The 27,650-nt window shown below is 35.1% G+C and overlaps 1 protein-coding gene across 1 annotated transcript; it reads right to left on the bottom strand.

The window, feature by feature from the left end:
• Positions 1–324: 324 nt before the first annotated feature.
• Positions 325–27,650, bottom strand: MTPAP (mitochondrial poly(A) polymerase). The gene is made up of 9 exons (XM_054592108.1): positions 27,469–27,650; positions 24,198–24,370; positions 23,455–23,688; positions 21,724–21,948; positions 12,360–12,571; positions 9,751–9,977; positions 2,863–2,955; positions 2,695–2,768; positions 325–1,070 (listed from the first exon to the last, which is right to left on the bottom strand). Exons 1-9 carry the CDS (start codon positions 27,620–27,622, stop codon positions 708–710), a joined length of 1,755 nt encoding a protein of 584 aa, XP_054448083.1. The 5' UTR covers positions 27,623–27,650; the 3' UTR covers positions 325–707.

Genomic DNA, 27,650 nt, shown 5'->3' with positions numbered 1-27,650 from the left:
ACGTTTTTGCTTCTTAAAATGGAACTTACTCCACAGGAAATGTAATGGAATTATATTTCAGTAAACACGTATTTCCTACAGGAAGAAAGGAGTTCTCAAAAGAGAAATGAAGAAATACTAGAAATATTACAGGTTAATAGTAACAGGGTTTTATTTTTTTAAAAAGAAAAAGGAACTAAGTAATATTTAAAATACAATGTACCAATATGGCATAGAATATATAGAACGTCGGTAGTGACTGAAGCGTCTGCATTCATCTTTTAAAGACCTGTTTTAGCTTATATATGAATAAAAGCACTTTGCTCACAGAATACAAAAATACATACTAAAGAGTATTACCAAAATGAGAAGCTTTATTGTATTTATCGACTGTACATGTACATACCCAAGGACTGACATGGATATCAACAATGATTCTAAAACTGATTTTTACCATTAGCTTTATATAGTTTATCTATTAAAAAAGTACATTTCAGTCTTCTTTCAGCTGTTCCCTGTAGCTGATGTTTTAATAAAGTACCTGCGTCGTAGCCTGATCAGACTGAAAATGTCCCAGAACTTCAGACCAGATCAAGGGCCCAGTGAGAAGATTTACGATCATGAAAAGAGGAAACATCAGGTGAAAGCTGAGCTCTGTGAAATCCCACCAGGCAGTCCAAAGATCGTTTTATAGGATAAAACCAGTTCTTAAAGCCAAGCAGTAGCCATTATGCCTGGGTACTAACCGTTCTTTTCCCATTGGTGTTTGGGGAATTTTCTGTACTGCTACTTTTTATGGATTCCAACAAGTTCTTAATTCTTTCACTTGCAGGCTTCTTCCCTTTCTTCTTGGCACGAGACATACTGTTTGCCACAGAAGGCAAAAGCAGGGCTGCCAGCCCCCACGGCTGATTACTGGATGGGGAAGGGTGATCTTTATCTTCCTGATGTAAAATCCAGGCACTTTCTCTGGCCAGATCTACAAACTTTTGCAGCTGGCTTTGGTTTACATTTTTGCTGATGTTGAGGGAAGTTTCAAAAGGATTCTGAATATGCAGTGGCGAAGATTCAGGTTTGTTCTGTTCCTTTCCCTATAGATTATTATAAGGAATAAAAAATATATACATACATGAAGGGCTCAGATATAAGAACAGTTTGGTTTAATAAAATGTCAAAAACATGTAAAATACCAGCATTAACTTTGCAGAGTAAAGAATTTCTTTCCTAAAAGGATTAGGTAAGTATGCGTGTTATGCATTTGTGTATATGTGTATATTTCTGATTTTTTTCCATACAAGTTTTATGAGCATTCTTTAGAGAAAAATTAATTTGGTTTATGAGCTATGGATGATGATATTCACTTGAGAGTATCTGGACTAAGTCAATCAATAAAAGTATTTTTAAAATAACATCTTTTACCTAATGGAAGGAGCTCGAAAGGAAAAAAAAATGAAAAAAAATGGCAGAATATAAGGTAAAGATACATTTATTTTTGAGACCTGTGAAAAACACATTGACTACAGTGGGAATAGTAGCACACAAAATTAGAATCCTTAAATTAAATATAATAGTGTTTCCTGTGTATAAAGTCAGAAAAGAAACAAAGGATTAATTATGCATTTTAAAACATTAAAAGTTTGCCATTTCATCATTTTTAAATATCCAACGTAGATAAGGCTCTCCCAGGTCTGACAGCTCATAGGAGGGGGGAAAAAAAGCTGAAGCCATAACTCCATTAGCTGATATAATCTTTCTTTTTCAAAATGATACTATTTATTATTTAAAAATCAGAAAACAAATGGTCAAGATTCTCCAATGTGAGTGAGCAGGTGTTTATTCCCTGACTTCTCTCCTTCCGCTGCTCAGCAGAGCTCCTGCCTGTCCGTCATCTGAGCCCTTGGGGTAAGAGCACAAAAAGGATAAAGAATGTCCTATGTTCAGTGACCTTTTTCTAAACTGGAATCTAATTACCGATCCGACTGTATGCCAGAGCTCTGTCTCAGCCTTCTCTCTTCCCCACACTTTTTTTTTTTTTAAACAAAATCTCCATCAGCAGGGTAAAAGTTAGGACTGAACAAAAGGAAAGTTGAAGAAACAACAAAAAAAGAAATCTGAGCATGAGTTTTATAAAGCCAGTCTTATAAGGACTGTAACCAAATGTTCAAAATGATACACAGAATAAACCCAATCAGAGAGCCATCTCAAGTACCCTCACCCCGACTTTTAAACAAATTTTGCCTAGGGTTCTGCTCTAAGTTTCTTTTTCAGAAAAATGTCTATCATTCCAGCTATTCAGATGATCCAAAATCAGAAATTCACTTGCCTAAATAAATTAAAACCTAAGGGCTTGAATTGAAGAAATCATTAAAATCTAGCTTTGAGACCAGATAACCAATTTGTTTCCTAGGAACGCAAATCCAGTTTAAAAAGAACTCTATGTAAAACTTTGCTTTCCAGAAAACTTTTCAAAATATGTTCCACATTTTGAAAGATACAGTATTAAATGTTGAAAGAGCTGGCTTTTGTTCCTCCAAAAAAAGCTAGGTGACTGATCTTGGTCAACTTATGCTGCTCCTGTAGGCACCAATTTCCTAATTATTATCTATTACTATAAGGTTGAATTGTAGTAATATTCGTTAGAGTGCTTTGAAAACTAATTAAATATTAGTATAGGAGATCAGATACCTACTTACCAAATATTAAAATACTATTTACCTGTCGAATATTTATGGAATTTTTATTGAAAGCGAAATTTCCAAAATACTCAAAGAATTCCTTCAGTAATAATTCTGCAAAAAAAAAAATAAAAGAAGAAGGATAAGGGAAAAGTCTGTTTCAAACCAAAAAAGAACAAAAAAGAAAAGAAAAAAGAAAAACACCTACCTAGTGTTTCTGTGTTTTCTGAAGGTTTAATTCTATTCAAGTCAGAAATAAATGTACAGTTGTGGCCTTCTATTATACATTTATCTTCTGCATCTTACATAAACAGAAATAAAAATATTTCACATTATATTTCAAAGGTATTCCCTATTCAAAAAAGAAAACTGTTATTAAATAAATCAAAGTTATAGACTGCTTTCTATTATTACTTGGTATCATATATATTTACAGTTAATAGGATTTAAAACGCCATTTAAAAGATTCAGACTAATTACATGAAAATGAAATGAATATTACATTTACTTTAGCCTACTAGAATTGCCTATCAATAAACAATTTTTAATGTATTTTTGAGGTGATCAGTTTTCTAGTTATAAATGAAAATGTAGGCAGTTCCCATCTTTCACAAACTCAAACCTTGGTGCTATCCTTTGATCAATAATATTTCATTTTGATCTACATTTCTATGCATTATTTTCAACAATCCACCCCGACACAAACTGCTGTGTTTTGTAAAAACCAAGTAATTTCTAAAATGCAGTACTTTATAGAGAGATTGGAATTCAGTATAACAAATTTAACAGCACACTGGACGTAAACATTCCCCTTTCCTAATAGCAGTGGGTTGGCCAAAAAGTCCATTTAGTTTTTTCTATAATATAAATGACACATTTTTCATTTTAACCAATAACTTTATTACTTTGGTATTTTGAGTATGTCGGCTATCTCCCACATGGTATAACATTGATTGTCCTCAATTAATGTCTCAGTTTAATCGCTGTCAACTTCCACTGGTCTACCTGACCATGGAGCATCATCTAGCAAGAAATCTTCAGCATAAAATTTCACGAACCACTTCTGACAGGTTCAGTTGGTTACAGCACCTTCTCCATACACTACACAAATCTTTTTCTTCCATTTCAGTTACATTTTACCTTTCTTGAAATAATAAAGCATAATGTGCTGAAAATATTGCTTTATTTTCTTCCATCTTCAATATTAAAATGCCTACGTAAAAATTCACCAATTTTGACAAGTTGTTTTTATAACGCACACTGACATGAGAGCTCTCACAATACAATCTAACAAAATTGCTTCAAATAAAGTTAGAGACAACTCAGTGCTACTAGAGTCATCTTATGGAAAACACCAAATGAACTTTTTGACCAACCCAGTATTTTTATCTACAGAGAAAATCATTTCTCTAATTACTGATAAATGTACAACCACCGTAAAACCCCCTGGCATTCTAATCTACCTTCCACTGTACAAATATTGCAGACAAACTTCCAATTCTGAAAAACTGAATCAATGGCCACCTCACCTGAAAGCATTTCCTAACTCCAAAGTTGGCGATCTGCCCTTTTGCTCCTTTAGTGCTTATCTGACTGCACTCTGATTGTGTGGATGCTGCCTCCTCCCCTACACTAGCACGGGACTACAAGGCCACTGTCCTATTCATTATTGCCTCTCCGTCCAGTGTAACCCAGAATACGGGCCTAACATAGAGCAGGAACGTAATCAATAATGTGAATGATTGCTGATGTTGGATTCTGAATGCTTACTTACAACTGTCAGAGAGAAAAAAGAAAGGGACAAAGTAAATCAACAAACAAAGTCAAGTCCTACCTGCTGCTCCCACCATGCCACATGCTTCAGTGACACTCAGCCTCTCTGGGAGGCAGCCTATATACTGGTTAAAAGCACAGGCTAAAGATGGTGAAATAAACACAAGTACCCATCTTCACCCCCTCCTAAGACCCCACTAAAATAACAGTAAAATGATATAAAATCTTACAGATCAAGAACAGAAGAGATAAGAGCAATAAAAGATTTTAAGCTGAAGGACAGATGGCCAAGTAGCAATGATTTAGGAGATGTGAAAATACTCAATCTTAACTAGCAGTAAAGAAAGCCAAGAAGCCAGATTCACAAGGCCGAGCCCCTGCTGGCCCAGGGACTGGAGCGCCACTCTGCCTGAAGACTGGAAGCTTGGTGGCTAAAGAAGCACTTAGACTCCGCTCCCCGGCCCCCATCTCTTCTTCCCTAACAGAAAACTTCAGTTTGCTTGTATCCAGGCCTATTCTTCCAGGGGAAAAAAAAATTTAAAAAGTCATTTCTGGGGAATCTGAATAACCCAAAAGGAATGACCCAGAGACTGTGACATCTAAAGTTCCTCCAAATGAAACAGTCCAGCCCAACTCCTCTACGATGAACATTAATCAGTCAACAAACCCCACCTAAGTTCAGAGATTCAAATTAACTTTCTGGTTTCTAACTCAAACAGGAGCAGAAACTCAAAGGGTATCAGGCATCTGAGGAAGGACGCTAACATAACACTAAACAAAACAAAATAAAAGCCTATTTAGAAAAAGAGGCTAGGCAAAGAATTGATTGATAAAATATTTCCTGCTTCTAACTATTTTGAGAAAAGATTTATTTAGACAACTGGTAGCAAGTTTGAGATTTACTTAATGTTACGTACATAAAAACTAAGCAAACAAAAAAAAACAACAAGGTTAAATAAGTAGTACTAAAAACTACACTATTAACCCCTCAAAAGATAAAAAGTTAGGCAGAGAAGGAAATTAGTTGTAGTTTCCATGGGTCAGATACGAATAAAATTTTCAAAGTCATAATAGTTAAAGAGTGCATACCAAAATTATGCTACAGCTACTTTCAAACTATGACGGTGTGTGGTGGGGGCTACAGGGGAGAAAGCCAATTCCTCCTCTTCCATAAAGGGAAGTCATAGATGGCGCCTAAACCTAAAAGTCAAGAAACTGTAATTCGAGCATTTTATTTTAGAAATATGTATGGTTTAAAATAGCAAACAGATCAGCTGTTTGAGTTAAAGTGGTTGCTCACATAGAAGAAACAGGCTCAGAGGGTGAGGTATTGCTACAGAGTTTGTAGAACATTTTTACTCTTTATGTACATGTGTAACTTTGATAAAATGGAACTTTAAAATCACAGTTTATTTTTTTCATGAGACAACATTAAGAGAGTTAAAAGGGAAGCAGTTAAATATGTCTGAGGTACACAGATATACATACAAAGTATGGGACAAAGGACTCATGCAAAATATACAAAAAATCCTACAAATAAGAAAATAACAGATAATCCAATAAAAAAAATCAATGACTTAGAGAAACCTCAAAAGAGATTCTCAAATAGCTAATAAATATATGAAAAGATGCTCAATTTCATTAGTTATTGGGGAAAAGAAAATCAAACCACACCATAAAACCACTACACATGCATTAAGAAGAGCCACCATAAGAAAAATATAACACCAGGTACTGCAAGGACATGCAGCAACTAGAACTTGTATACAATGCCTGTGGGAATTTACACTTTGGAAAACTTGTTTGGCAATGTCTCTAAAGCTGAATATACCCAAATTCTAAGATTCAGAAATTCCACTCCAATTTCAGGGGGAACACTTTATAAAGTATATGACTGTCTAACCACTATACTGTACACCTGAAACTAATACAAAATAATATTGAATGTCATTGAAAAATAAAAACCAAATAAAATTTGATTTAAAAATGAAGAAAAAAGATATTCCATTGCTACTATGTACTTGACGGAAATGAGCACCTGTGCTCACCAAAAGAAATGTGCTAGACCTGTCACACTAGTACTACCTGTAATAGTTCCAAACTTCAAATTACTCAAGTGCCCATCAAAAACAGAATTTAAACAATTTTTTGATGACTTAGTCAAGTAACAGAATACTACACAGCAATGGAAACAAATGGTCCACAACTACACTAGCAATATGCATGAATCTCCTAAAAATAATGTTGAGAAGGAAAACAGCACCTAAGAAATAACACACTACATGATGCCTTTTATGTGAGACGTAACAGGTGAAATTAATCTCTATGCTGTGAAAAGAGGAGGAGGTGGGGAAGGGATATAGTAACTGGAAGGAAGCCCAGTTGGTGCTTCTGGGGTGCTTTATGCAATCTGGTGGTGGTTACATGCATGTGTTCAGTACACTTACATGTAATTCTGCATGTATTCTATTTTGACTAAAAAATAAAAGTAAAAGGTCTGAAAAAATGTTTGGGTTTGAATTCTGGCTCTAGTATGCCTAATTATGTGACCTTAGGAAATTAAGATACACTCTCAAAGCTTTCGATTCCTCACCTGTAAAATGAAAATAGTAATTCTGTCCCGTAAGGTTTGCTGGAGGATTGAATGAGATGACGCATAACATTTTTTAGCCAAGTGCCTGGCACAGAGTTAACACTCAATAAATTGTTACTGGATCACAAAGAGCTACCAACCAGAGCGCTCCTCTCTGTTGGGGTCTCTGCATCAAATTTGTTAAAGATGCTACCCAGTCATTTCTCCCTCAAGCCTTTAGTTCCTCACAGGAAAGAAGAACAGGGATCCTAAATTAAAAAACTCTAATGAAGCAACTGTTTATAAGTGGGAAAGCACCAAGTACAGAAGTAAAAGCATTAAGTACAAAAGTAAATATAACAAAGGTAGCAAAGCCAAAAAAAGAATAAAACACACAATGAAAGACATATGGGGGAAACTAGTAGAGATTTAAGAAAACAAAGAAACAAATTCAAGGCTACCCAAAATATGAGAGGTGCCATCATGCTCATTACAAACACCCTTCAACTTTAAAATGTTTACCCACCCATTTGAAATCTATTTACTGAACTTCTACTATGTACCCAATATCATGCCAAGAACAAAGACGCTGAGACCAAAGGGAGCCTGCGCTAGAAAAGCTTGGCCAAGGCCTGCAGATAAAAGAACTACGACAATCTAACAGTTGTTACAATACAGGTGTGCACAGGGTGCTTGGAAGCCAACAGAGCGCTGCCTCCTGGTAGGAAGGCAAGAAAGACCTAACAAATGCTACCTTGAACTGGGTTTCTCTCTCTCTCTTTTCCCTGGCTGAATCCTGAAGAGGTTTCTCCATGCAAAAAGGGTAGACAGCGACAGAGAGGTGAAAAAGGAAAAACACCTGAAGATCAACAAAGGAGTTTAAAGTGCTGAAGCTCCTGATTTGCATACAGGAATGAATGCAGGAAAAGAGGCGAAAAAGGAAGCTCACAAAAGGGCCCTCCATACAAACAACTAAAGTTCGGACTTTAACTTAAGTTCCAAACAGTGGTTAACAAAGTTCTAGAAGTGATGGAAGGTATTTCAGAAATTCATGCTGTTTTCCATTAAAAAACAGATAAGTAAACAAGAAAAATACATTCTTTCTTTTTTTAAAAAATACAAATTGATAGCCTTTATCTGAATATCAAATATGAAAAATTCATTTATAGCAAATTCAAGATATTGCCAGAACTTCAAAGACCAAAGCAATAATTATATCAAATTATCTTTGCATTTATTGGCAATTCACACCTAAAATCTCTGCAAAAAACAGCCTGAAAATTTCTCTTACCATGTTTAATAAGGTGAAAAACTTTAAAACAACCAATTTGGTATTCTGAAGTAGAAAACTAAAGAATTCCAAAACTAGTTTCACCTGTTTTGATGCCGCAGATGTGAATAAATTTCAATTTATTTTAAAATAGATTTGAAATAAAAACTCAGCATGGCAATTTAAATTTGTCCAAAAATCCTATTTTTTCTAAAATAACTAGTAGAATTTTAAACTTTTGTACTAGACTGAGTTCCTCAGAATACTGTCCATATCCCCGCTGTACCAAAAATAACACCAAACAATAAGTTGAGGACAAGCATGGATGCTGCCCTTTGTTTCAACTGCAGAAGCGAGAAACTTGACCACCACACTACCTGACAACTTCCTACTTTCCATTAACCTGTCACACTGAGCTTTTTTAGAGCTCAACTTCAACCTGTACTTAAAGTGTTCACAGGAAAGAAAAGATTTCTAATTTGAGTAGGGAAAGTGGCAGAGAGAAGAGAATTGACAGAACAAGGTAGAAAAACAGTGTGAACAAGTGCTGAGACAAAACTTTGAGGTACTCGCAGTACTGGCAGGAATATGGAACACACAAAGAGGAACAGTGAGAAAGAGGTTGGAAAATTAAGTTGTGGCTAGACAGACGAAAGTCTTAAATAACATGCTAAATAAACTGAGGTTTATTCTGTAGGGAATAAAGTCCCTTTTAAAGTCACTTTAAACAGGGAAGTTTTAGAGATGTACTTTAAAAGAATTACCTGGCAGCAATACACAGGATGGGCAGACTACAGAGTGTAATACATTTTAAGTATATCCCTAAATTATCTTCCTTTTAGGATTTAGGATGTTAATACTTTGATATCTCCTCAAGCAGTCTATCAAAATTCCAATTTTTTAATAATATAAATTAAGTAGTATACTGATTTTAAAATTTATCTAAGATTGCTTATATACTTTCATAAAATTTAGGATCTTAAAACATCATGAAACAGTTTTTAGAAACTGACAGAAATCTGGAAATAAGTTCAAATTTAGATAGCCATCTATGAATCTGAGATCCACTCAAAAAAGCCACAACTGGGATTTTTTTTTTTTTTTTTCTTCCAGGCTTGGTCAAACTAAGGGAGAGGCTCCAACTGTCATGGTAATTATAGACAACCTTGTCAATTGATGCAAAAAACAAAAAAAGAAAAACACAAAACAAAAAAACCCACAAAAAGACAAAAAACAAAAAAAGAAAACCAAACCCAGAATTCTCAAAAAATTCTATAGGCCTTGGCTTCGCAAATCATCTGCTCTCATGACCCCTAGTGGGCATTAAAAAATAAAAAGCACTTAAATTTTAGATTTACAAGGCTTTAAAAATACAGACAACAAATTATATGACTAATAAACACACATGACTTTGCAAAACACATGGAAATTGTATTCATTCAAAATGTCAGAAAGAAAATAGACAGTGCTTCTAGTCTTACCTGCCAGGGTTTTTAAGTAGTCTAGTGTTGGTACAATAGGGGGTGATCTCCTCTGGAGAAAGAAGATGACCATCATTGTAAGGGAGAAATTTGTAATCCAAGCACCAGGAATACTACTCGTTAATGAATGTGCTCGAGCCCAGCACCGGACACTGAACACCAAGGCTCTCACTCGTGAGTCCAGGGCACTGTATATATATAGGAGTTCAGAACTTTTCAAGGCAATCCTTCAAAAGAGAAAATAAAAATAATTTTCAACCCACCAAATTATGTTTCCAAAGTAGGGTAAAACACACACACCTGGAAACATATCTAAATATCTTCCAATATCTGAATATCTTCAGAACACCATGACCAGGAAACCAAAAGTACAATGTATATGCAATTTAAAATTTAATATGAATGGCTGAATATCAAGTACATTCATTAAATTAAAACTTTCTTCTAAATGTTGACAATTACAATGTAGAATTTTTAACTCAAAAGTTCCTAAACATGGCTTAAATACTTAGAATTTTTAAATCAAAGTTCCTAAAAATGACTTCAATGTGCGAAACACACTATATATGCGCTCTTTAGTAACTACCAATAAAGGCAAGTGAGGAGCTTTGCACCTCAGTTTTACAACATGTTATCTAGTTCTTTGATAGATGAGTAAGCCTAAAAATAGAGGCAAATATTCTACTTATTTTACCAAGAAAGTATAAATGTCTTAAAATTCAGCCAAAATTACTTAAGTCTACTACTTATAAAACCAAAACTGACAAAGATAAAGTGTCTATTAAGAAATAAACTTCACAGCTTATATTCTGTAGGTTTCCTAGTCATAATGTTACAATGCAACGAATTATTAATCACAAATATTTTAAAATATTTAAGCTACTGATCAAAACATATCTTGTAATTTTTCAAAGGACAGAGGGCACAAAATCATTTAATAGTATCGATCTCAAACAGTCTGTAAAAGTACCACAATGGTACCTTACTTTCTGAGTTTAAAGAGAATAGAAGGAATGGCATATTAGAAATTCACGGTGATTAAATGTTTTACAACAAAGTGTGCAGTCCCTACAAATATCACATGGAATCAAATATTTTTCTATCAAAAATCATTTTTATAGAAGCTACCTGTGTTCTTATGCAACCTGTGATGTTATCTTTATTTCTGAATAAAAATGTTTTGTCTATGTAAATGTACCTAAATTAAGCTGAAAAACAACACTACAAGGATTAAAAAACCCTGAAGTTTATTAAAACAAATTTTTAAAAACCTATCCCAATAAGGCAATGATAATTACAAAGATGAATGTCATTTTGTTCTATTTTACATACTAGAAAGAAAATAACATAGTGTTAGAAAGCGCAGTGTATATTTTTACTTATTTTTGCTCCATGGCTCACTTGAACGACATTCAGAAGTACTCAGCACTATCTTGTTAGTGAACTCTTGAGTTAATTAAAACTGCTCAACATAGGATTTTCTGAATATTTTTAGTTATGATTACTTATATACCAGGTAATATAGTGAAATGAAATGCATGCGATGAGAATATTAGAATTAAAAAATAAATTTCTCCCCCTGGCCAGCATGGCTCCGTTGGTTGAGCACTGGCCCATGAACAGAAAGGCTGCAGGTTCAGTCCCCTATCTGGGAATGTGCAAAACACAACTGATCAATGTTTCTCTCTCAAACTGATATTTCCCTCCCTCACTTTCTCCCTTCTTTCCCCTCTCTCTAAAAAGTAAATAAATATTTTTAAAAAAATAAATAAAAAATAAACTTTTCAATTAATATTTTCCCGATTGAGAACAACAAAAAAAAAAAAAGTAGAAAAAGTAATCAGAGTATAAAGGAACTTGTTATTCTCATCTTATTTTTTTTAAGCAAACACATTACTAGGATAATAAAATGAAAATATGCTAAAGAAGAACTACACATTCTTTTCTAAAAATTTTTTAAAAAGATTTTATTTCTGTATTTTTAGAGAGAGGGGAAGGGATCAATATGTGGTTGCCTCTCACGTATCCCCCACTGGGGACCTGACCTGCATCCTAGGCATGTGCCCTGACTGGGAATCAAACCTGTGATCCTCAGGTTCGCAGGCCAGCACTCAAGCTACTGAGCCACATCAGCCAGGGCAAAAAACTACACATTCCAAAGCCACTCAGACTACTTTCTGACTTAAGTCAATACCATATTTATTTAGGACACAAAGTTGACTTTATCTGGAGGTAATTCAGAAGTCAAACTCAAGTTGTTACTTTATTTTCTAAGTATATTTAGACTATCTACTACTATATAATATAGGTACTTTTATGTTGTCAACAGGCTGCATAAGTAGTAACAATGAAATACAGTTCTTCCAGAAAATGATGTTAGTTAGGTATGGTAACATTTTAACACAATCATTTTATTTATGAATACCAAAAAACTAATACATATAGTATAATAGAAAGTATTTTCTACTTTTCGAACCAACTGTTCAAATCTTTACAAGATTATTATTAAAGTATAGCTAAGACTCCAAAGCCACTAGACTGTTACAAGAAAAACTATGCTAACACCTTGTAATAGTCACATGTAAGATGATAAACTTAAGAGATCATACCTATTGTTAGTAGTCAAATCACACTGAAATCCAGAGGCCTGGTGTGAGAACCTCACTAGTGGACACCGAGCATTTAATATTTTTTGTACACCCACACAACCAGGGCCAAAGTGGTCAAGGCATTCTCCTATCACAGACAGGATCTTCTGAGTTGCAATTCGTTCTGAAGGGACATTTTTCACTTGAAATTCCATCAGAAAATTTCCTGAGGTCTGAAAAATAAAAACATTTGTAAGTAGAAGTTTTTATAAACAGAAGTATCTTAAATTTTTCTAAAAGGACGCTCTAAATCATTTCTGACAGAGATAAGCAAACAAAACACAGCCAAAAGCAGACTTGATAATATGTGTACAAGATCAGAAGATCAACAAAAGGCAGCACAAACAGACTTAACTACATATAGGAATTTAATATTTAATAAAATAAACTCTGCAAATTACTGGCAGGAAATTAGTATTCAACAAATGAGCCAGGTGACCATAAAAAAAAATAAAGAGAAGAAAAACCTAAATCCCTACTTTGGTCCAAAAAACAAAGTAAATTCAACATAAACCAAAGACATTGTAAAAAGTTTTATCAGTAAAGCACTGAAAGACAATGGATGAATATTTTACAATCTCAGAGTAGTGAAGGATTCTCTAATCACTACACAAAATTCTAAAACACAGGAAAAAACAAGATTGTATTAAAAATTAAAACCACCTTAAAGCAAAGCATATATTCACTACTAGATAAAAGACAAAGTAAGACAAACATCACATAAAGGACTACTTTCCCTAATTTATGAAGGGTTTGTACACACGAAAGGGAGGAAAATCCACTCAATTCTAAATATGGGAAAAATAAGACTTGAATAAGAAATTAACAGAATAAAAATGGCTAAGAAACATAGTAAAAAATTTTCTTCATTTCTAGAAACTAAAGAAATTAAAACCAAATAAGACCCTGAATAGTCTCAGCAATCTTGAGAAATAAGGACAAAATAGGAGGGATCACAATACCTGATATCAAGCTATACTACAAGGCCACTGTAATCAACAGTCTGGTACTGGCCTAAGAACAGACAGAGATCAATGGAACAGAACAGAGAGATCAGAAACAAAACCCATGTCTCTGTGGTCAATTAATATTTGACAAAGGGGGGCAGGAGCATACAATGGAGTAAAAATAGTCTCTTCAATAAACGGTGTTGGGAAAATTGAACTGGTACATGCAAAAAAAAGAAAAAGAAAAGAAAATAGACCCCAACTTACACCATACACTAGAATAAACTCAAAATGGATAAAAGACATAATTATAAGTCATAACACCATAAAAGTCCTAGAGGAGAACACAGGCAAGAAATTTCATATATCCCACGTAGCAATACTTGTACTGATACATCTCCTAGGACAAGGGAAATTAAGGGAAAAATAAACAAATGGAACTACATCAAATTAAAAAGCTTCTGCCTGGCTAACTAAAGAAAACAATTAAAAGTAAAAGGGAACCAACCATATGGGAAACATATTTGCCAATGACACCTCAGACAAGGGATTGATCTTTAAAATATATAAGAGACTCACACTACTCAACACCACGAAGACAAACAATCCAATTAAAAAATGGGCAAAGAGCCTCACAGACACTTCTCCAAGGAGGACATACAGATTGATCATAGATGTAGGAAAGGATGCTCAACATCACCAGCCATCAGAGATGCAAATTAAAACTGCAATGAGATATCATCTCGCACCCATCAGAATGGTCATCATTAATAAATCAACAAACAACAAATGCTGGTAAAGATAAGGAGAAAAGAAAACCTTAGTGCCCTCTATGTGGGAATGCAGACTGGTGCAGCCACTGTGGAAACAGTATGGAATTTCCTCAAAAAACTAAAAACTGCCTTTTGATCCAGTGATTCCACTGCTGGGATTATGCCCTGAGAATTCTGAAACACCAGTTCAAAAGAATTTATGCACCCCTATGTTCATAGTAACACAATTTACAATAGCCAGGTGCTGGAAACAACCTTAGTGCCCACCAGTAAATGGGTGGATCAAAAAACTGTGGTACATTTATACAGTGGAATACTACACAGCAGAAGGAAAGAAGGAACTCCTACCATTTGCAACAGTATGGATAGAACTGAAGAATATTATGTTAAGTGAAATAAGCCAGGTAGTGAAAGACAAATACCATGCAATCTCACCTGTAAGAGGAACCTAATGAACAAAATAAGCTAATGAGCAAAATAGAAGCAGAGGTGCAGAAACAAGGAACAGACTGACAGTGACCAGAAGGGAAGGGAGAGGGATCATGGTGGAAAGAAGGGGAAGGGACTAGGCGAGGAACATGTATGAACGACCCATGGGCACAGACAACAGAGTGGGGAATGACTGTGGGAGTCGGGGGTGAGCAGGGCAGAAGAGGGCAATGGGGGAAAAATCGGGACAACTGTAATAGAACAGTAAAATATTTAATAAAAAACCAAATGAACCTAACTATATCTTAATAGTACAATTAGACTAAAGGGGAATATAAAATAAGTACCCTAGTAATTCTTGAACCCAGAATTTTATTTATATACTCTCACAATAAAAAAAACTGTAAACAAAAAAAAGAGAGAGAGAAAACAGCAATGAGACTTTTCATGTATCATTCTGGCAAAGCCAAGAAGGCTCACAGGACCAACACTAATGGGGTTAGGGAAACATGTATATACAATCAAGGGAAATGTAAACTAGGATATACTTTTTGGACAACTTCAGTAGCTATTGAAATTTTAAATGTATATTTTGAGTAGCTATTAAAATACTAGGACATTATCCCAAAGGAATACATGCATAAATGAGTCAATTTACCAAGCTGTTCACTTACTGCATTATCTATATGGCTCCCTACCCTTAGCCACCCGCCCTTCCAGAAATTCCTACCAAAAGGATTCTGGCCCCAACAATGTTTATGATGGAAATCTACCCACCCCTTACTCTCAGCTGAGTGGACCAGGCCTGGGCAACTGATCTAATGAGCACTGTAGGAGTGTATCATTCACCCAGAGGTCTCTACTAGGAATCGGAACTGAGGTTCAGAGGCAACCACAAGGCTGAAATGTGTAGCTCAGAAGTTTTTGGGGGCAGGTGCATTCTACACCACAAAGAAAAAAATATAAAGAAAATCAATGGGGGTTGAGGGGAGTAAAGGGGAGAAAAATAAAACAAATTTGTGGGGAGAAAGAAAAAAAAACTTCATGGATTCTTAATAGTTTACACTCTCTAGTTCTAGTCCTTTCCTAAGACTTATCCACGTTCCTGACCATGGGTTCTACGATGCCTCTTCTACTACTTTTTTCCTTTGTTTAAGCTGGTTTGGACTGGATTCTATTATGTACAACCAAAGAATATTATCTAACATAGTTGGTAATGAAGGTGGGAAAAAAGACACCACCCTAGTTGTTTAAAAAATAAAGGCCTGGTTAAAAGAACAATGGTACATAAATTCCAAGGAATATTCTGCTGCCACTGAAAAGGATGCAGTATACTGAATTGCCAAAGCACTATTAACTGGGGAGGGAGGGGGGAATCAAGTTATAATCTTCATAGATTAAGTTATGATCTATACAAATTAACTTTGTATTTTAAAAAAAAGAGCATTTCTATATGAAAAGTATCCAGAATAAAATAAACTATTCAGAGTAGTTATTTCTGGAAGTGGTGGGACCATAAGAGATATTAACATACATTTTTGTAATTATTACTTTGCAATCAGGAAAAAGATTTTAAAATATACAAATGTGACATGTATACAAACAATCTCCACAAATCAACATGTTATATTTTCTCTACTAAATTTCTATTCACTAGCAAACTTTTATATTAGATTAAAAAATGGATTTCCTTTAAAAACATTAAAATTTCAAAAATCTAGTTTAGTCCCTTTGCTATAACATCTTTGTAACTTCTGTTTCCCTAGTCCATTTTATTTTAAAATACAAACACAAATTTACATGGAAGGAGAAACTTAAACAAGATAAACCAATAAATAAAGTATGAATCTTCTTAATGAAAAAAACAAAGAAAGTAAAACATCTCCTATCAAGGTTAAGGTCTACCGAGGTCTTCACAGAAGACATGCATGCCCTGCCCGGTATGGCTCAGTTGGGTGGAGCACTGTCCCATAACCAAAAGGTTGTGGGTTTGATTCCTGGTCAGGGCACATACCTAGGTTGTGGGTTTAGTCCCCAGTCCCGGCATATATGGGAGGCAACCAATCGATGTCTCTCTCTTTCCCTTTCTGTCTCTCTAAAAGCAATGAAAAATGTCATCTAGTGAGGATTAAAAAAAAAACACACCACTAAAATGAAATACCACCTCACACCTGTTAGAATGGCTATCATTAACAAGACAGGTAATAACAAGTTGGCAAGGCTGTGGAGAAAAAGGAAACCTCCATCACTGCTGGTGGGAATGTAACTGGTGAAGTCACTATAGAAAATAGTGTGGAGGTTCCTCAAAAAATTAAGAATAGAGTTACCATATGACCCTGCAACCCCTCTCCTGGGTATCTAGCCAAAAATATTTATTCACAAAGATATATGTACCCTTATGTTCACTGCAGCATTATTCACAGTGACCAACGTAGGGAAACAACAAAGAAGTCCTTCAACAGATGACTGGATAAAGAAGACGTGGTACATATACACAACGGAGTGCTGCTTAAACATAAGAAAAGATGAAATACTGCCATTTGCAACAACATGCATGGATCTTGAGAATATCATGCTAAGCAAAATAAGTCAGATGGAAAAAGTCAAGAACCGTATGGTCTCACATGTGAGATATAAAACTGAAAGCAACAAATGAACACACAAGACAAACAACAAAAACACAGACACAAAGAACAGATGGTGAGTACCAGAAGGAAAGTGGGACTTGGGGGAGGTAGTAAATGGTAAAGAGGGTCAAACATACGGTGATGGAAGGAGATTTGATTTGGGGTGGTAAGCACACAATGCAATATACAGGTGATTATATTAAGTTTCAATTCAAGTCACTTAACTTGAAACTTACCTAATTTTATTAACCAATGTCACCCCAATAAATTTAATTAAAAAGACTAAGCAGGTCTAGAAGGAAAAGACATATCTGGGATCAAATCCTATCAGGATGGCAAAAGAAAGGCAGTATCTGGTAGAGTAGTCTCAGATTAGTTGGTAGAGGAGTAATGTTGGACTCAGGTGCAAAGGATTAGAAACACTCAGAAGAGAGGATGTGATCTTTTTAAAAATTAAATAATGCAAGTGAGAGAAAAATAAAATCATTGAGATAAGAGAAGTGAAAATGACACCAGAGAAAAATAGGCCTAAGTAATGGAATTAGAGCCAGGAAACTGGAGAAGCTGTGAACGATGGGCAGGAATGTGAAGTGTTAACTAAATCTACTCACCAAAATTTCTGCATCCCCTTCCTGACATTTAAGATACTCGGTCTCTGCCTCTCTGATGTTAAAGTCACATGACTTGCTTTGCCAATGAAACATGAGCAGAGGCTTCAAGCACACCACTTCCCAGGTAGAAGCTTAAAAGGCCAGCGCTCAGTCCTCCACTTTGCCTTTTCACTGCTCTGGTGATGGCAGAAGCACCGGGGATGAAAGCCTGGTCAGCCTGGGTGCTGCAGAGACACACGTCTAGGGTGCCTGCTGACCTGCTTTGGCCACATGGCCCCAGCAAGAGATAAGCAGTGATGTGGGAGCCACTGAAATTTGGGAGCTGTTCATCACCAAAGCCTGACTGAGTCTAATCTGGCTGACATAAGAAGAGATGGAGAATCCCATGAGGTAATCAGATAAATGAATTCTGCACAGAAATCAAGCACTGCAATTATGGAAGATACAGATAATAAGAACATATTAAAAGCAAAAGTAAGGTCCTCTCAAAAATTACTCTCCTCCGTCAGATAAACGAAAATCAGAAAAATTCTTCATATACAGCTAAATCAATAAATATTTATTAGTTATTCCTTATAACACTACTTAATTTCAGATAAGTTTTAAAAGTAATTGCATGTTCTTCCTAATCTCACTAGTACTATACTATCTAATAAAGATAAAACAGAAATTAACCACCCTGACCACAGCAATAATTTAGATGACAAAAAATAGGGCTTAGCTAGCAATTTTTACCTGTTACTTAAATTCACTAGGATATAAAAACCTACTAAAAAAAAAGGAAAATTGAAAAAAAGAGCAAAGGTAGATTTTGCCTTAGGACTTTGTGCTAAAATGTGATAGGTTCGTTCGGTAGCACATGTCACAGGTAAACATCATTCACACATTACAAAATTTATGAAAATTTACAATTTAAGTTAGTAAACAACTTTTACTTACTCCTTAGCAAAGCATCTGTTTAGCGCCTGTGCTACAAGAACAGTCCATATAGGGCTATGAGACAAACAAGAGTCTAACACACTCTTCCTAACTGCCCTCAACTCAGGTTGAAGAATAAAACAAGCGCAGAGAGAACAACAAACCACGGTGGCGTGGCAAGGCACATAAAAACTACCCAGACGTAGGAAGGCAAGTTCACGACTGCACAAAGTACTCAAAGATGCATTATGAATTTGATGAATTTAAAAGCCCTTATGTTTTTCACTGTATTTCATCTTTAATGTTTCTATTAGCAAAGCAATTTAATGTTAAACAAATATTCCAAAGTATTCATTCTTAACAACATGGCAAAGTTAAACCTGCATACAAAATAATGCCAAATTGTTTAGTGAGACCGGAGCAATATCTTTTAAAATATCTTTTTCTAAATACTAGCTGTATTTCAGAAATCTAAGACCCAACTACAAGTTTCAAACTCCTCCCTCTGCTTCCAACCAAAAAAAATTTTGTTTTCTACATGTATAATAAAATAATTAATACTACTACTGCTGATGGTAGTTAACATCTGAACATTCTTTAAGTGCTAACCACTGTTTTAAGTGTTTCGCGTACATTATTAGTATAAGCAACCCTCTCAAGCACTGTATGACACAAGTACTATAGCAATGTTCCAATTTTACAGCTAGAACATTTGAGGCACAGACATGGTAAATAACTTCCTCAGGAACATATAGCTAGTAAGTAGAATTACTTCTGCAGTCTTCCCCAGAATCCAGGCTTTTTAACTATTACAACATATTATATGCTTCTTGACTATTCAGTGAAGTCTTTCATTTAAAATAGCCTAACACAATGGAAGTGTCTTTGCCAGAAATTTAATATAATTTCAAGTACATAGGCCCTGGCCAGGTAGCTTGGTTGGTTAGGCCATTGTGCTAATACAACAAGGTTGTGGGTTTGATCACTGGTCAGGGTATATACAAAAATCTACCAATGAATGCATAAACACGTGGAACAGCAGACTGATGTCTCCTGCTCCTCTCTTCCTCTCTCTAAAATCAACAAATAAAATTTTTTTTAAAATAAAAAAGTAAAATATAATTTCAGGTAGATATTAATGTAAGACATATGCATACATTTTTACGTGTCTTGTATTCCTTGGCCAGTTTCAACTCAGTTAGTACCTATTAAGCATATTAAATACAGAAGGCACTATGTGGGAAGAAAAAAATGAACAGATGTAGCTCCTGTCCAGTCCAAGCTTATGATATAGTAAGACATATATCAACCACTAACTAATAACATGAGATTTACAGACAGAAATACAAGCAACATACAGCAACAATGGAGTGATTAATTTTGACTGGATTGGGGAAAAAAATCAAGAATGGTTTCAAGAATGTAGCATCAGAACTAGCCTTAAAAGCTACAAGAAATGACAGGGAATGGAGAAAAATAAGCACTCCTCATTGAAGGGACAAAACAATTGTTTGGTTATTATTCATATTCTAAAAGTCTGGAAATGATAATCCAATGATATAAGTAGAAAACTAGGTGTGTGAAAGTATGTAATGATAAATGATTACTAAAATTAATTAAGAGACAGGTCATTTCAATACTATGCGAAAGAGACAAACCATTCCAAGTTTGGGAGAAGACCCAACCTGTGTTTTAAGAACTCGAGCACAGACTGAAGGTTGGAATACCAGGGCATGACACAAGAAATAAGAGGCAGAGAGCAGACTGTTGTGATAATAATCTAAATGAGATTTTATAAGGGATTGTATGACTATAGCTTTGAGGATGTAAATGAAGGGGTGAACACAAAAAATAACTTAGAAACAAAATTAAGAAAGATGGCAAATATCAGGAAAGCTAAAATACCACTAATTAACACGAAACATAGAATATTTATAAAATGGTACAGAGTATTTGCAAGAGATGAAAATAAGTTTTGTTTTCAAAATGTCAAGCCCGAAGTGTCAACCAGACACCCATACAGATATGATTACTAGTTTGAAATACATAAGAAAAGACAGAGTCAAAAAAACCTAACATTTTATAAAAACACAGGAGCCTTTTCAAAGTTGTAATTAAATTAACGCATCCTTTACATTATTTGGGAGGATAATAGAAATACTGGTTAACTTTACTGTTAGACATGAAGGTCGATAAGAACATAAATAGAATATATAAATTCTTCTATAAGGGGAGAAAGGGAAGGCAGGAACAAAGGCAGCATTAATCTAATAGAAGGAGGAAAGAGAATGAAAAGCAACAAAAAAGTTTACAAAATAGAAAATAATAATTAGACAGAAATGAATCCAAAAATTATCAGTAATAATAAACGCATTGAACTCAAAGACTTGATTTGAGTGAAAGCATAAAATTTAGTGATCTGCTACTTCTAAGCAAATGTAACAACATATATAAAGGTTCAAAAGAAAGATATAAAAGAGGACACGCGAGACAAATAGCAAATAGCAAGTGGCCATCTAAACAAACAAAAAGGAATTAGAGATAAAGGACATACGTTAATGATAAGTGAATCCAGTAAGAAAATATATACCTATATACCTATCTGTACCCAACACAGCCACTGAATAAGCAAAAATCAAAAGAATTCTAAGAAGTTAAAGCCAAAGATCATGAGATTTAGAAATATTTCAATAACTAGTTAACACAGATAAGAAATTAGTTAAGATACAGATATTCTGAATAACACAGATATTTTATTATCTATGAATAGATATAAGTAGACAAATTATATCTAGTCACATATTAGACAAATAAAAAGACTTTACAATTCCAGACGAGATGGGCCTGTTCAGGGTGGTATGGCCGTAGACTGACTTTACAATTCCAAAGATTGAATATCAAATAAACCATATTCTTCAACCACAATATTTACTAAATTTAGAAATCAACAGTTATAATTTTATTCAAAGATCCTCTTTACTTTTCTAATATCTAAATTTTAGTGATCTAAAGAAATATACCTTGTGAGCACTGGATTTTCCCATTTCATCTAGATCCAAAAGCATGTCCAAATCACAACCTAATTTCCCAAAACCATTCACAGAAGAGCCAAAGGGTCTGACTTCACAGTGTGGAAAATACGCAGCTGCTATGTCTTCAATAAGGGAACAGGTGAGATGGCGCAGCTTTGTGTTCTCCTCTGTTAGCTGGAGCTCCTTCAGCAGCGTGTTCAGCTGATCATCTACCTAGCTGGCCGAAACAAAACCAACAAAATAGAGAAATGCACAAGTCATACAAAATAACTGTCATTTTACTTCTAGAGATTTCATGGCTTCGGAGACCTACCTTAAAACATGCAATCTTTTTTTCTTCAGCCTTAAAAGAAGGTTTATTAAAATACTCTTTAAAAAACACTGAGAAATAATGGCACTAGCAAAATAAAAGTTAACCAGAATTAAAACTACTACTTTTCTTTGGCAATGAGTACAAAGTAGCGTTTTAGGAAAACGAAAATAGTAAAATGCTCTCAATGAGGTCAGAACAACTACAAAACTAGACATTTTAAAAGAGGTTGGAGGGACAAAAGAACTAATGTTAAACGCAAGAAACACTAGAAATAAATAATGCTTCAAGTAATGAAGGCCCAAGATCTATGTTTCCTAAAATAATAATTCTCTGTATTGTGGGTATGTATGTGTGTGTGTGTGTATGTATGTATATGACTGATATTGAAATGATTATTTTCAAGACACATACTGGATTTAAATATTTAAAATACAAACCATGGCCTTCAGTGCCCATATTTGAAAATAATATTAATAATAAAGCATTTAATAAAAATAAATAAAAGTAAAGGAATTAGAAAAGGTTAGAAGTAAAATTTTAAAAATTAGAATAATTGCCCTGGTTGGTGTGGCTCAGTGGACTGAGAGCTGGCCTGCACAGGAGGGTCACTGGTTTCATTCCCAGTCGGGGCACGTGCCTGGGTTGCAGGCCAGGTCCCCAGTGGGGGGGGCGGGGGGTGAGAGGCAGCCAAACTGTGTTTCTCTCCCGCTCTTCCTTCCCCTCTCTCTAAAATAAATAACATATTTTTTAAAGAAATTAGAATATCAAACCAAAAAATAGTATTTTGAGAAATAAAACCATGGACTAATTCTTTAAAGAACTATTAAACTAGCTAAACCTTTAACATGTCTAAGAAAAACCAAAACAAATATAAACATTAGAGCAGGAAAAAAAATAAGTAAAACCAGAAAAATATTTTCAAATTTGTAAAACAATGTCCCATACAAATTATGTCACTATATTGACAAGAGAAAGAAAGCCTCAATAATGTAAAAGCCCAAAACTTTGGAAGAATGTGGTTACTCCTGAGGAATGAAGTATGGGGGCAGGAAGTGGGGATGGATTACATTTACTTTTCACTCAACATATTCTGTAGTTTAAATATTTAATAATTAGAACTTACACTGCCTGGCCTGATGTGGCTCAGTGGCTTGAGCACCAGACTGTGAACCAAAAGGGTCACTGGTTCGATTCCCGGTCTGGGCACATGCCTGGGTAGTGGGCCAGGTCCCCGGTCAGGTGTGCACGAGACACAACCACACATTGATATTTCTATCTTTCTCTTTCTCCTTCCCTCCCCTTCTCTCAAAAAAATTAAATAAAATCTTTTTTAAAAAAATACCTTATACAAAATAATGCAAATACAAATTTTTTTAAAGTTGGGGAAGTATACCTAATAAACTTACACTTTTAGCATCACAAAGTAATTCAAAAAGCTTCTTGCTTGAAGGAGGTGACTGACTACTATATGGCATACATGACTGTTCAGAAGTCTGGCTTGATGGATTCTTCAGCTTTAAATTGAAGAAGCGTGATCTGAAAGGAATTGCAGCCTCTGTGCCCATGCTTGGAGTATGAGTTACACTCTGCAGTGAAGCTACACTTTCCTTTTGACAAAATTCTACAACAGCATAAAGACCCTATAGCAAAAACAAAAAAATAGAACACATTTCAAAATGTAGTTACCAGAGTAATACTTAAGTTCATATTTCAAAGCCATTATCATAACATGAGAAAATATTAATATTCAAAATTTACAAATGACATATTTTTAACAAAAACACTGGTTTTAATTGTTATAAACAGATTAAGAAAAGGAACACTATAAAGTGAGACTGGTCAAGAGAAGCCGAAAAGAATACTGAAATAGAAAAATTAATGGAAAAACAAAGATCCCTCCCACTTGCCTTTATCCCTAAGATAATGGAACTGTTTAAAGTATTCCTATAATAAAATCCTTCCATTATAAATTGTTTACAAATCTGTAATCCTCCTGTAAGTATTTCTATTCTGATACCCCCCAAAAGAAATCATTACAGAAATTTAGATAAGGAAAATTGTAGGCTAGAAAAAGACAATCTAACTTTACCATATTGCAGAGGCAAGAAATTTAAAAAAAAATAAGTTATACTGTTTTTCAAATACTTACAAAACTTTCAAAGAAGAAATGATTATTAATAGGTCCATGTCGGGATAAATATTTGAGGAACTTTTTTTCACTCATTTTATTTGGGCAAAGTATTAGAACAGTTCGCTGTGCCTGTTCTCGTCTCTCTTTCTGCACCTCAGAGAATCTCTTTTTGGGAGTCCTATCTTCAGAGCCTATGAATGAGACAAAATCATTTCTAACACATATATATGTGTAAAATTTAAAGCATATTGTGTAAGTTATATAAAAATTTTTGTCTAACTAAAACCAACTTTATCCAAATCTCATCTTCTTTCTTCTCTTCTAAGGGCAAAGCTACTATACTACTTCAATTTTCATTTTATCATTCTCTTGTGACTATCATTACAACTGTCCACTTTCTATGTTTTGATTTACTATACTCAATGCATAGTGCTAAAAAGAGAGTTCCACAAAATTTTAAAGGCAAAACCAGTGAAGTAAAATCACTTATTTAACATTTCCACAAATACACACATACAAATTCTGTGTAAGTTGTAACATTCCACAGCCTGAAATTATTGCAAGCTTGAGTGTAATGAGGCAATGAAGTTAGAGGTTTAATGTAGTGAAGTTATTACAATTTTTCTTTGTCAAGGGTCTTAACTGGGCTCAAGTTATCGACTACCAACGTGTTCAGGAAAATCAAAGAATTTAAAACCTAGTTGCTGCTCATGATAATTTTATTGAACAAATACAGGGTAATTTTTTTTTCCCCATTAAGAACCACTCCAGGGGCTAGGGATTTTACAATCACAAGAAATGAAGACAGCAAGAGCTGTGATAGTCAAAAATTAAATACTACTAACCCCTTGACCACAAAGGAATCATGAACAAGTGAACCAAGTATAAGGAGAAAGAAAATCATTCAAGTTAAAGCCAAACACCTTAGGAACTTTAAGTGTTTGGCTTTATCCAGCATATCTGACTTCTAGTTAGGTAGTTTAACAGTGCTGCTTCTAAAACGCTGGAATGGTATCCAGAGATTATAAACCACCGTGTCTAGTATCAATACCCTCAACAAAATTCCAAAGGGGTTAAATAGAAGATATAACTGAAGCATGGAAATCAACAGAGGCTTTTAGCCTCATTTTCTTTCAAAAGGTTGTTATAAAACTGGTAGATAACAGAAATACAGAAATACTGCAAACACATTGTACCTTGATTTCAGCAAACTCCAAAATATCCTCATAGATTAATCAAAAACTCTTTTGTAGAATTTTTCAAATTCAGGTGAAAGAGTATTTTTATTTTTCCCTTTGAAGAAAGCTATGAGCACATGAACATGGAGCTTCTGGTGGCCGTGCTCCCCACCATCCCCATCCCCAAATACAAGAATCCGTGACAGTGAAGCCACCGAACAACAGCTGAGGAAAACAATAATACCTCACACTGACCATATGCATTCAGTCAATCCTAAAGCAGCTATGTGTCTTTCTGGAGTTTGCTTACATGAGTTGGTATTCCTCCCTTTTCTACTGAAGCTAATTTGAGTTAGTTTCTGTCATCCACATTCAAGAGTCCTAAATAATACACTACATAATTCTTAATTCTTAAATCAAGGTTCTTTCCACTACTCACATGAAAGCTATATCAAACCTAAGAATAATATGGAAATGGGAAATCAGTAGATTTTAGCTCAGAATAAACATTTTTCAACCATAATGCTTGGCCCAAAACGAAATTGCCTGATTTATGAAATGGTGTCCTCTTTGTTACTAGGGATGTTTTGGCAATGAATGTTCACATTGAGTGAAAACTGAACTGCATATTACCCAAGTTCCTTACAATCGTAAAATCACATGTTTCTAAGTGAGTATAAGGTGCAGTTACCTTCTCTTTTTAAAACTGAAGAAATTCAAATGAGGATTGTGTTACTTGTTATGTCTCACAGGAGTCCCTGAACACTTAGTCAGTTACATTATCCTAATGATATGAAATGAAACACATTTCCTAAGAAAAACAATAAAGCTGTAATAAGTGAGTACAGTCTTGGAATCAGAAAGTTTTATCCTTATCTTGGCTATTTAACCGCTGGGTAAGTTTGAATTAGCCACATAGTCTAGCCTTTTCCTCATTTATCAAACGGACTAATATTAATTCCCTACATACCTACTTTACAGAGCTTTATTTAAAAAAAAAAAAGCATATGAAAATACTCTAAAATATAAACCACCATACAGATGCTAAATTATCAGTTTCTTTGGCAGAATTCTCAGTCAAATTTTCAGAGTTCCTTAAGAATTTTTAACAGAAGCAGCTTCTAACTAAACACAACCCAATCAGTATTCCATTGAAATGTCGTATTAAGTGACATTTCCTACTGTCACTATGACTCATGCAGTCTGATGAGAAGAGCAAGCTTATCATTTAGTTCATTGAAAAATGTTTTGCTTGCTTAGCCTACTTTAGAACTGTCCCCAGGAATAATCTCATATCCTAAAACTACAGCTCCAAGAAACAGTAAAATTAACACACATTTCGTTTTAACAGCTCCACTTGAGGTCTAAATTAATTCACCTATGCGACCACCGCGCACAAGTCATTCAACTCTTTGAACCTCTTTCTACATCTGTAAAATGGAGACACTGACAGATCTCTTGCTAGATTGTTTTAAGGATTGTAAATAACGTACACAGCTCTTGGATCACAAGAAGTGTTCGATAATAGCGGGCTTCTCAGTACAAAAGCATAAATTAAGAACGCCTAAGGGGCAATAGCCTGTTCCAGTGAGCGCATATTTGTTATCAGGTTTATTGTGCTCAAAACGGATAAAAGAATAAACTCAAAAGCACCCAATGTCATTAGCAGAGACCTGCGTTTGGGAACTAGGAATCCTGGTTATTCATCAAGATTTCACTATACCGGGCCTCCATCAGCAACTTGTATCAAAATCAGACACTGACTGGGTATGTGGCATCCATGTTATTATTGGGAACATTATTTCGCCAGGTTGTAAAAGGGTAGCAAATTGTGTTCTTGACCTGAACGTCAAAGACTTAAACAATTTCATTACGGAGTACAGGAGTCCGCAAAAACAGTAACGTCACACTCCACCACCAAGAACAACAGGGCGGCCCTAGGTTCCCGTAATGACATCAGAGCAGCACTGGACACAGCCTCACCCTATTGCCAAAGGTTCCACGGCCGTTTCCACTGGCCACGCGTTCGCCAGCGATCCCAGTCTCCTCCCCCTTCCCTCGCCTGCAGTGGGTCCGGGCTTTAGACCAAACCTAGAACACGACGCCATCACCTGTCTCTGCGCTCCCCGAGGACTGTTCTTCTCTCCTGGCGTCTGCGGCCACAGTTCCTGGGCTACTGAGAAGCCTGTGGATTGGACGCAGGGCTTGGCTTCTCTGAGCACGTACGGGTAAACGAGCAAGCAGGCTCACTCCGCGAGTCGCCATTGTTAGAGTAGCAGAAACGCTAAGACGA

Source organism: Pteronotus mesoamericanus, unplaced genomic scaffold, assembly GCF_021234165.1.
Source record: "Pteronotus mesoamericanus isolate MK-2021 breed Mesoamerican mustached bat unplaced genomic scaffold, CSHL_Meso_final contig_130, whole genome shotgun sequence".
Lineage (NCBI taxonomy): Eukaryota > Metazoa > Chordata > Mammalia > Chiroptera > Mormoopidae > Pteronotus > Pteronotus mesoamericanus.
The sequence above is the reverse complement of the archived record's forward strand: the minus strand, read 5'-3'. Positions and strand labels throughout refer to the sequence as shown.

Excerpts from the sequence above, each read along its gene's own strand:
- MTPAP (XM_054592108.1), bottom strand. The coding sequence starts at position 27,622 with ATGGCGACTCGCGGAGTGAGCCTGCTTGCTCGTTTACCCGTACGTGCT. Across the intron at positions 23,689-24,197 it reads ATTTCTTCTTTGAAAGTTTT|GGTCTTTATGCTGTTGTAGA; the intron begins GTAAGTATTTGA and ends TTTTTGCTATAG. Across the intron at positions 2,769-2,862 it reads AGAAAACACAGAAACACTAG|AATTATTACTGAAGGAATTC; the intron begins GTAGGTGTTTTT and ends TTTTTTTTGCAG.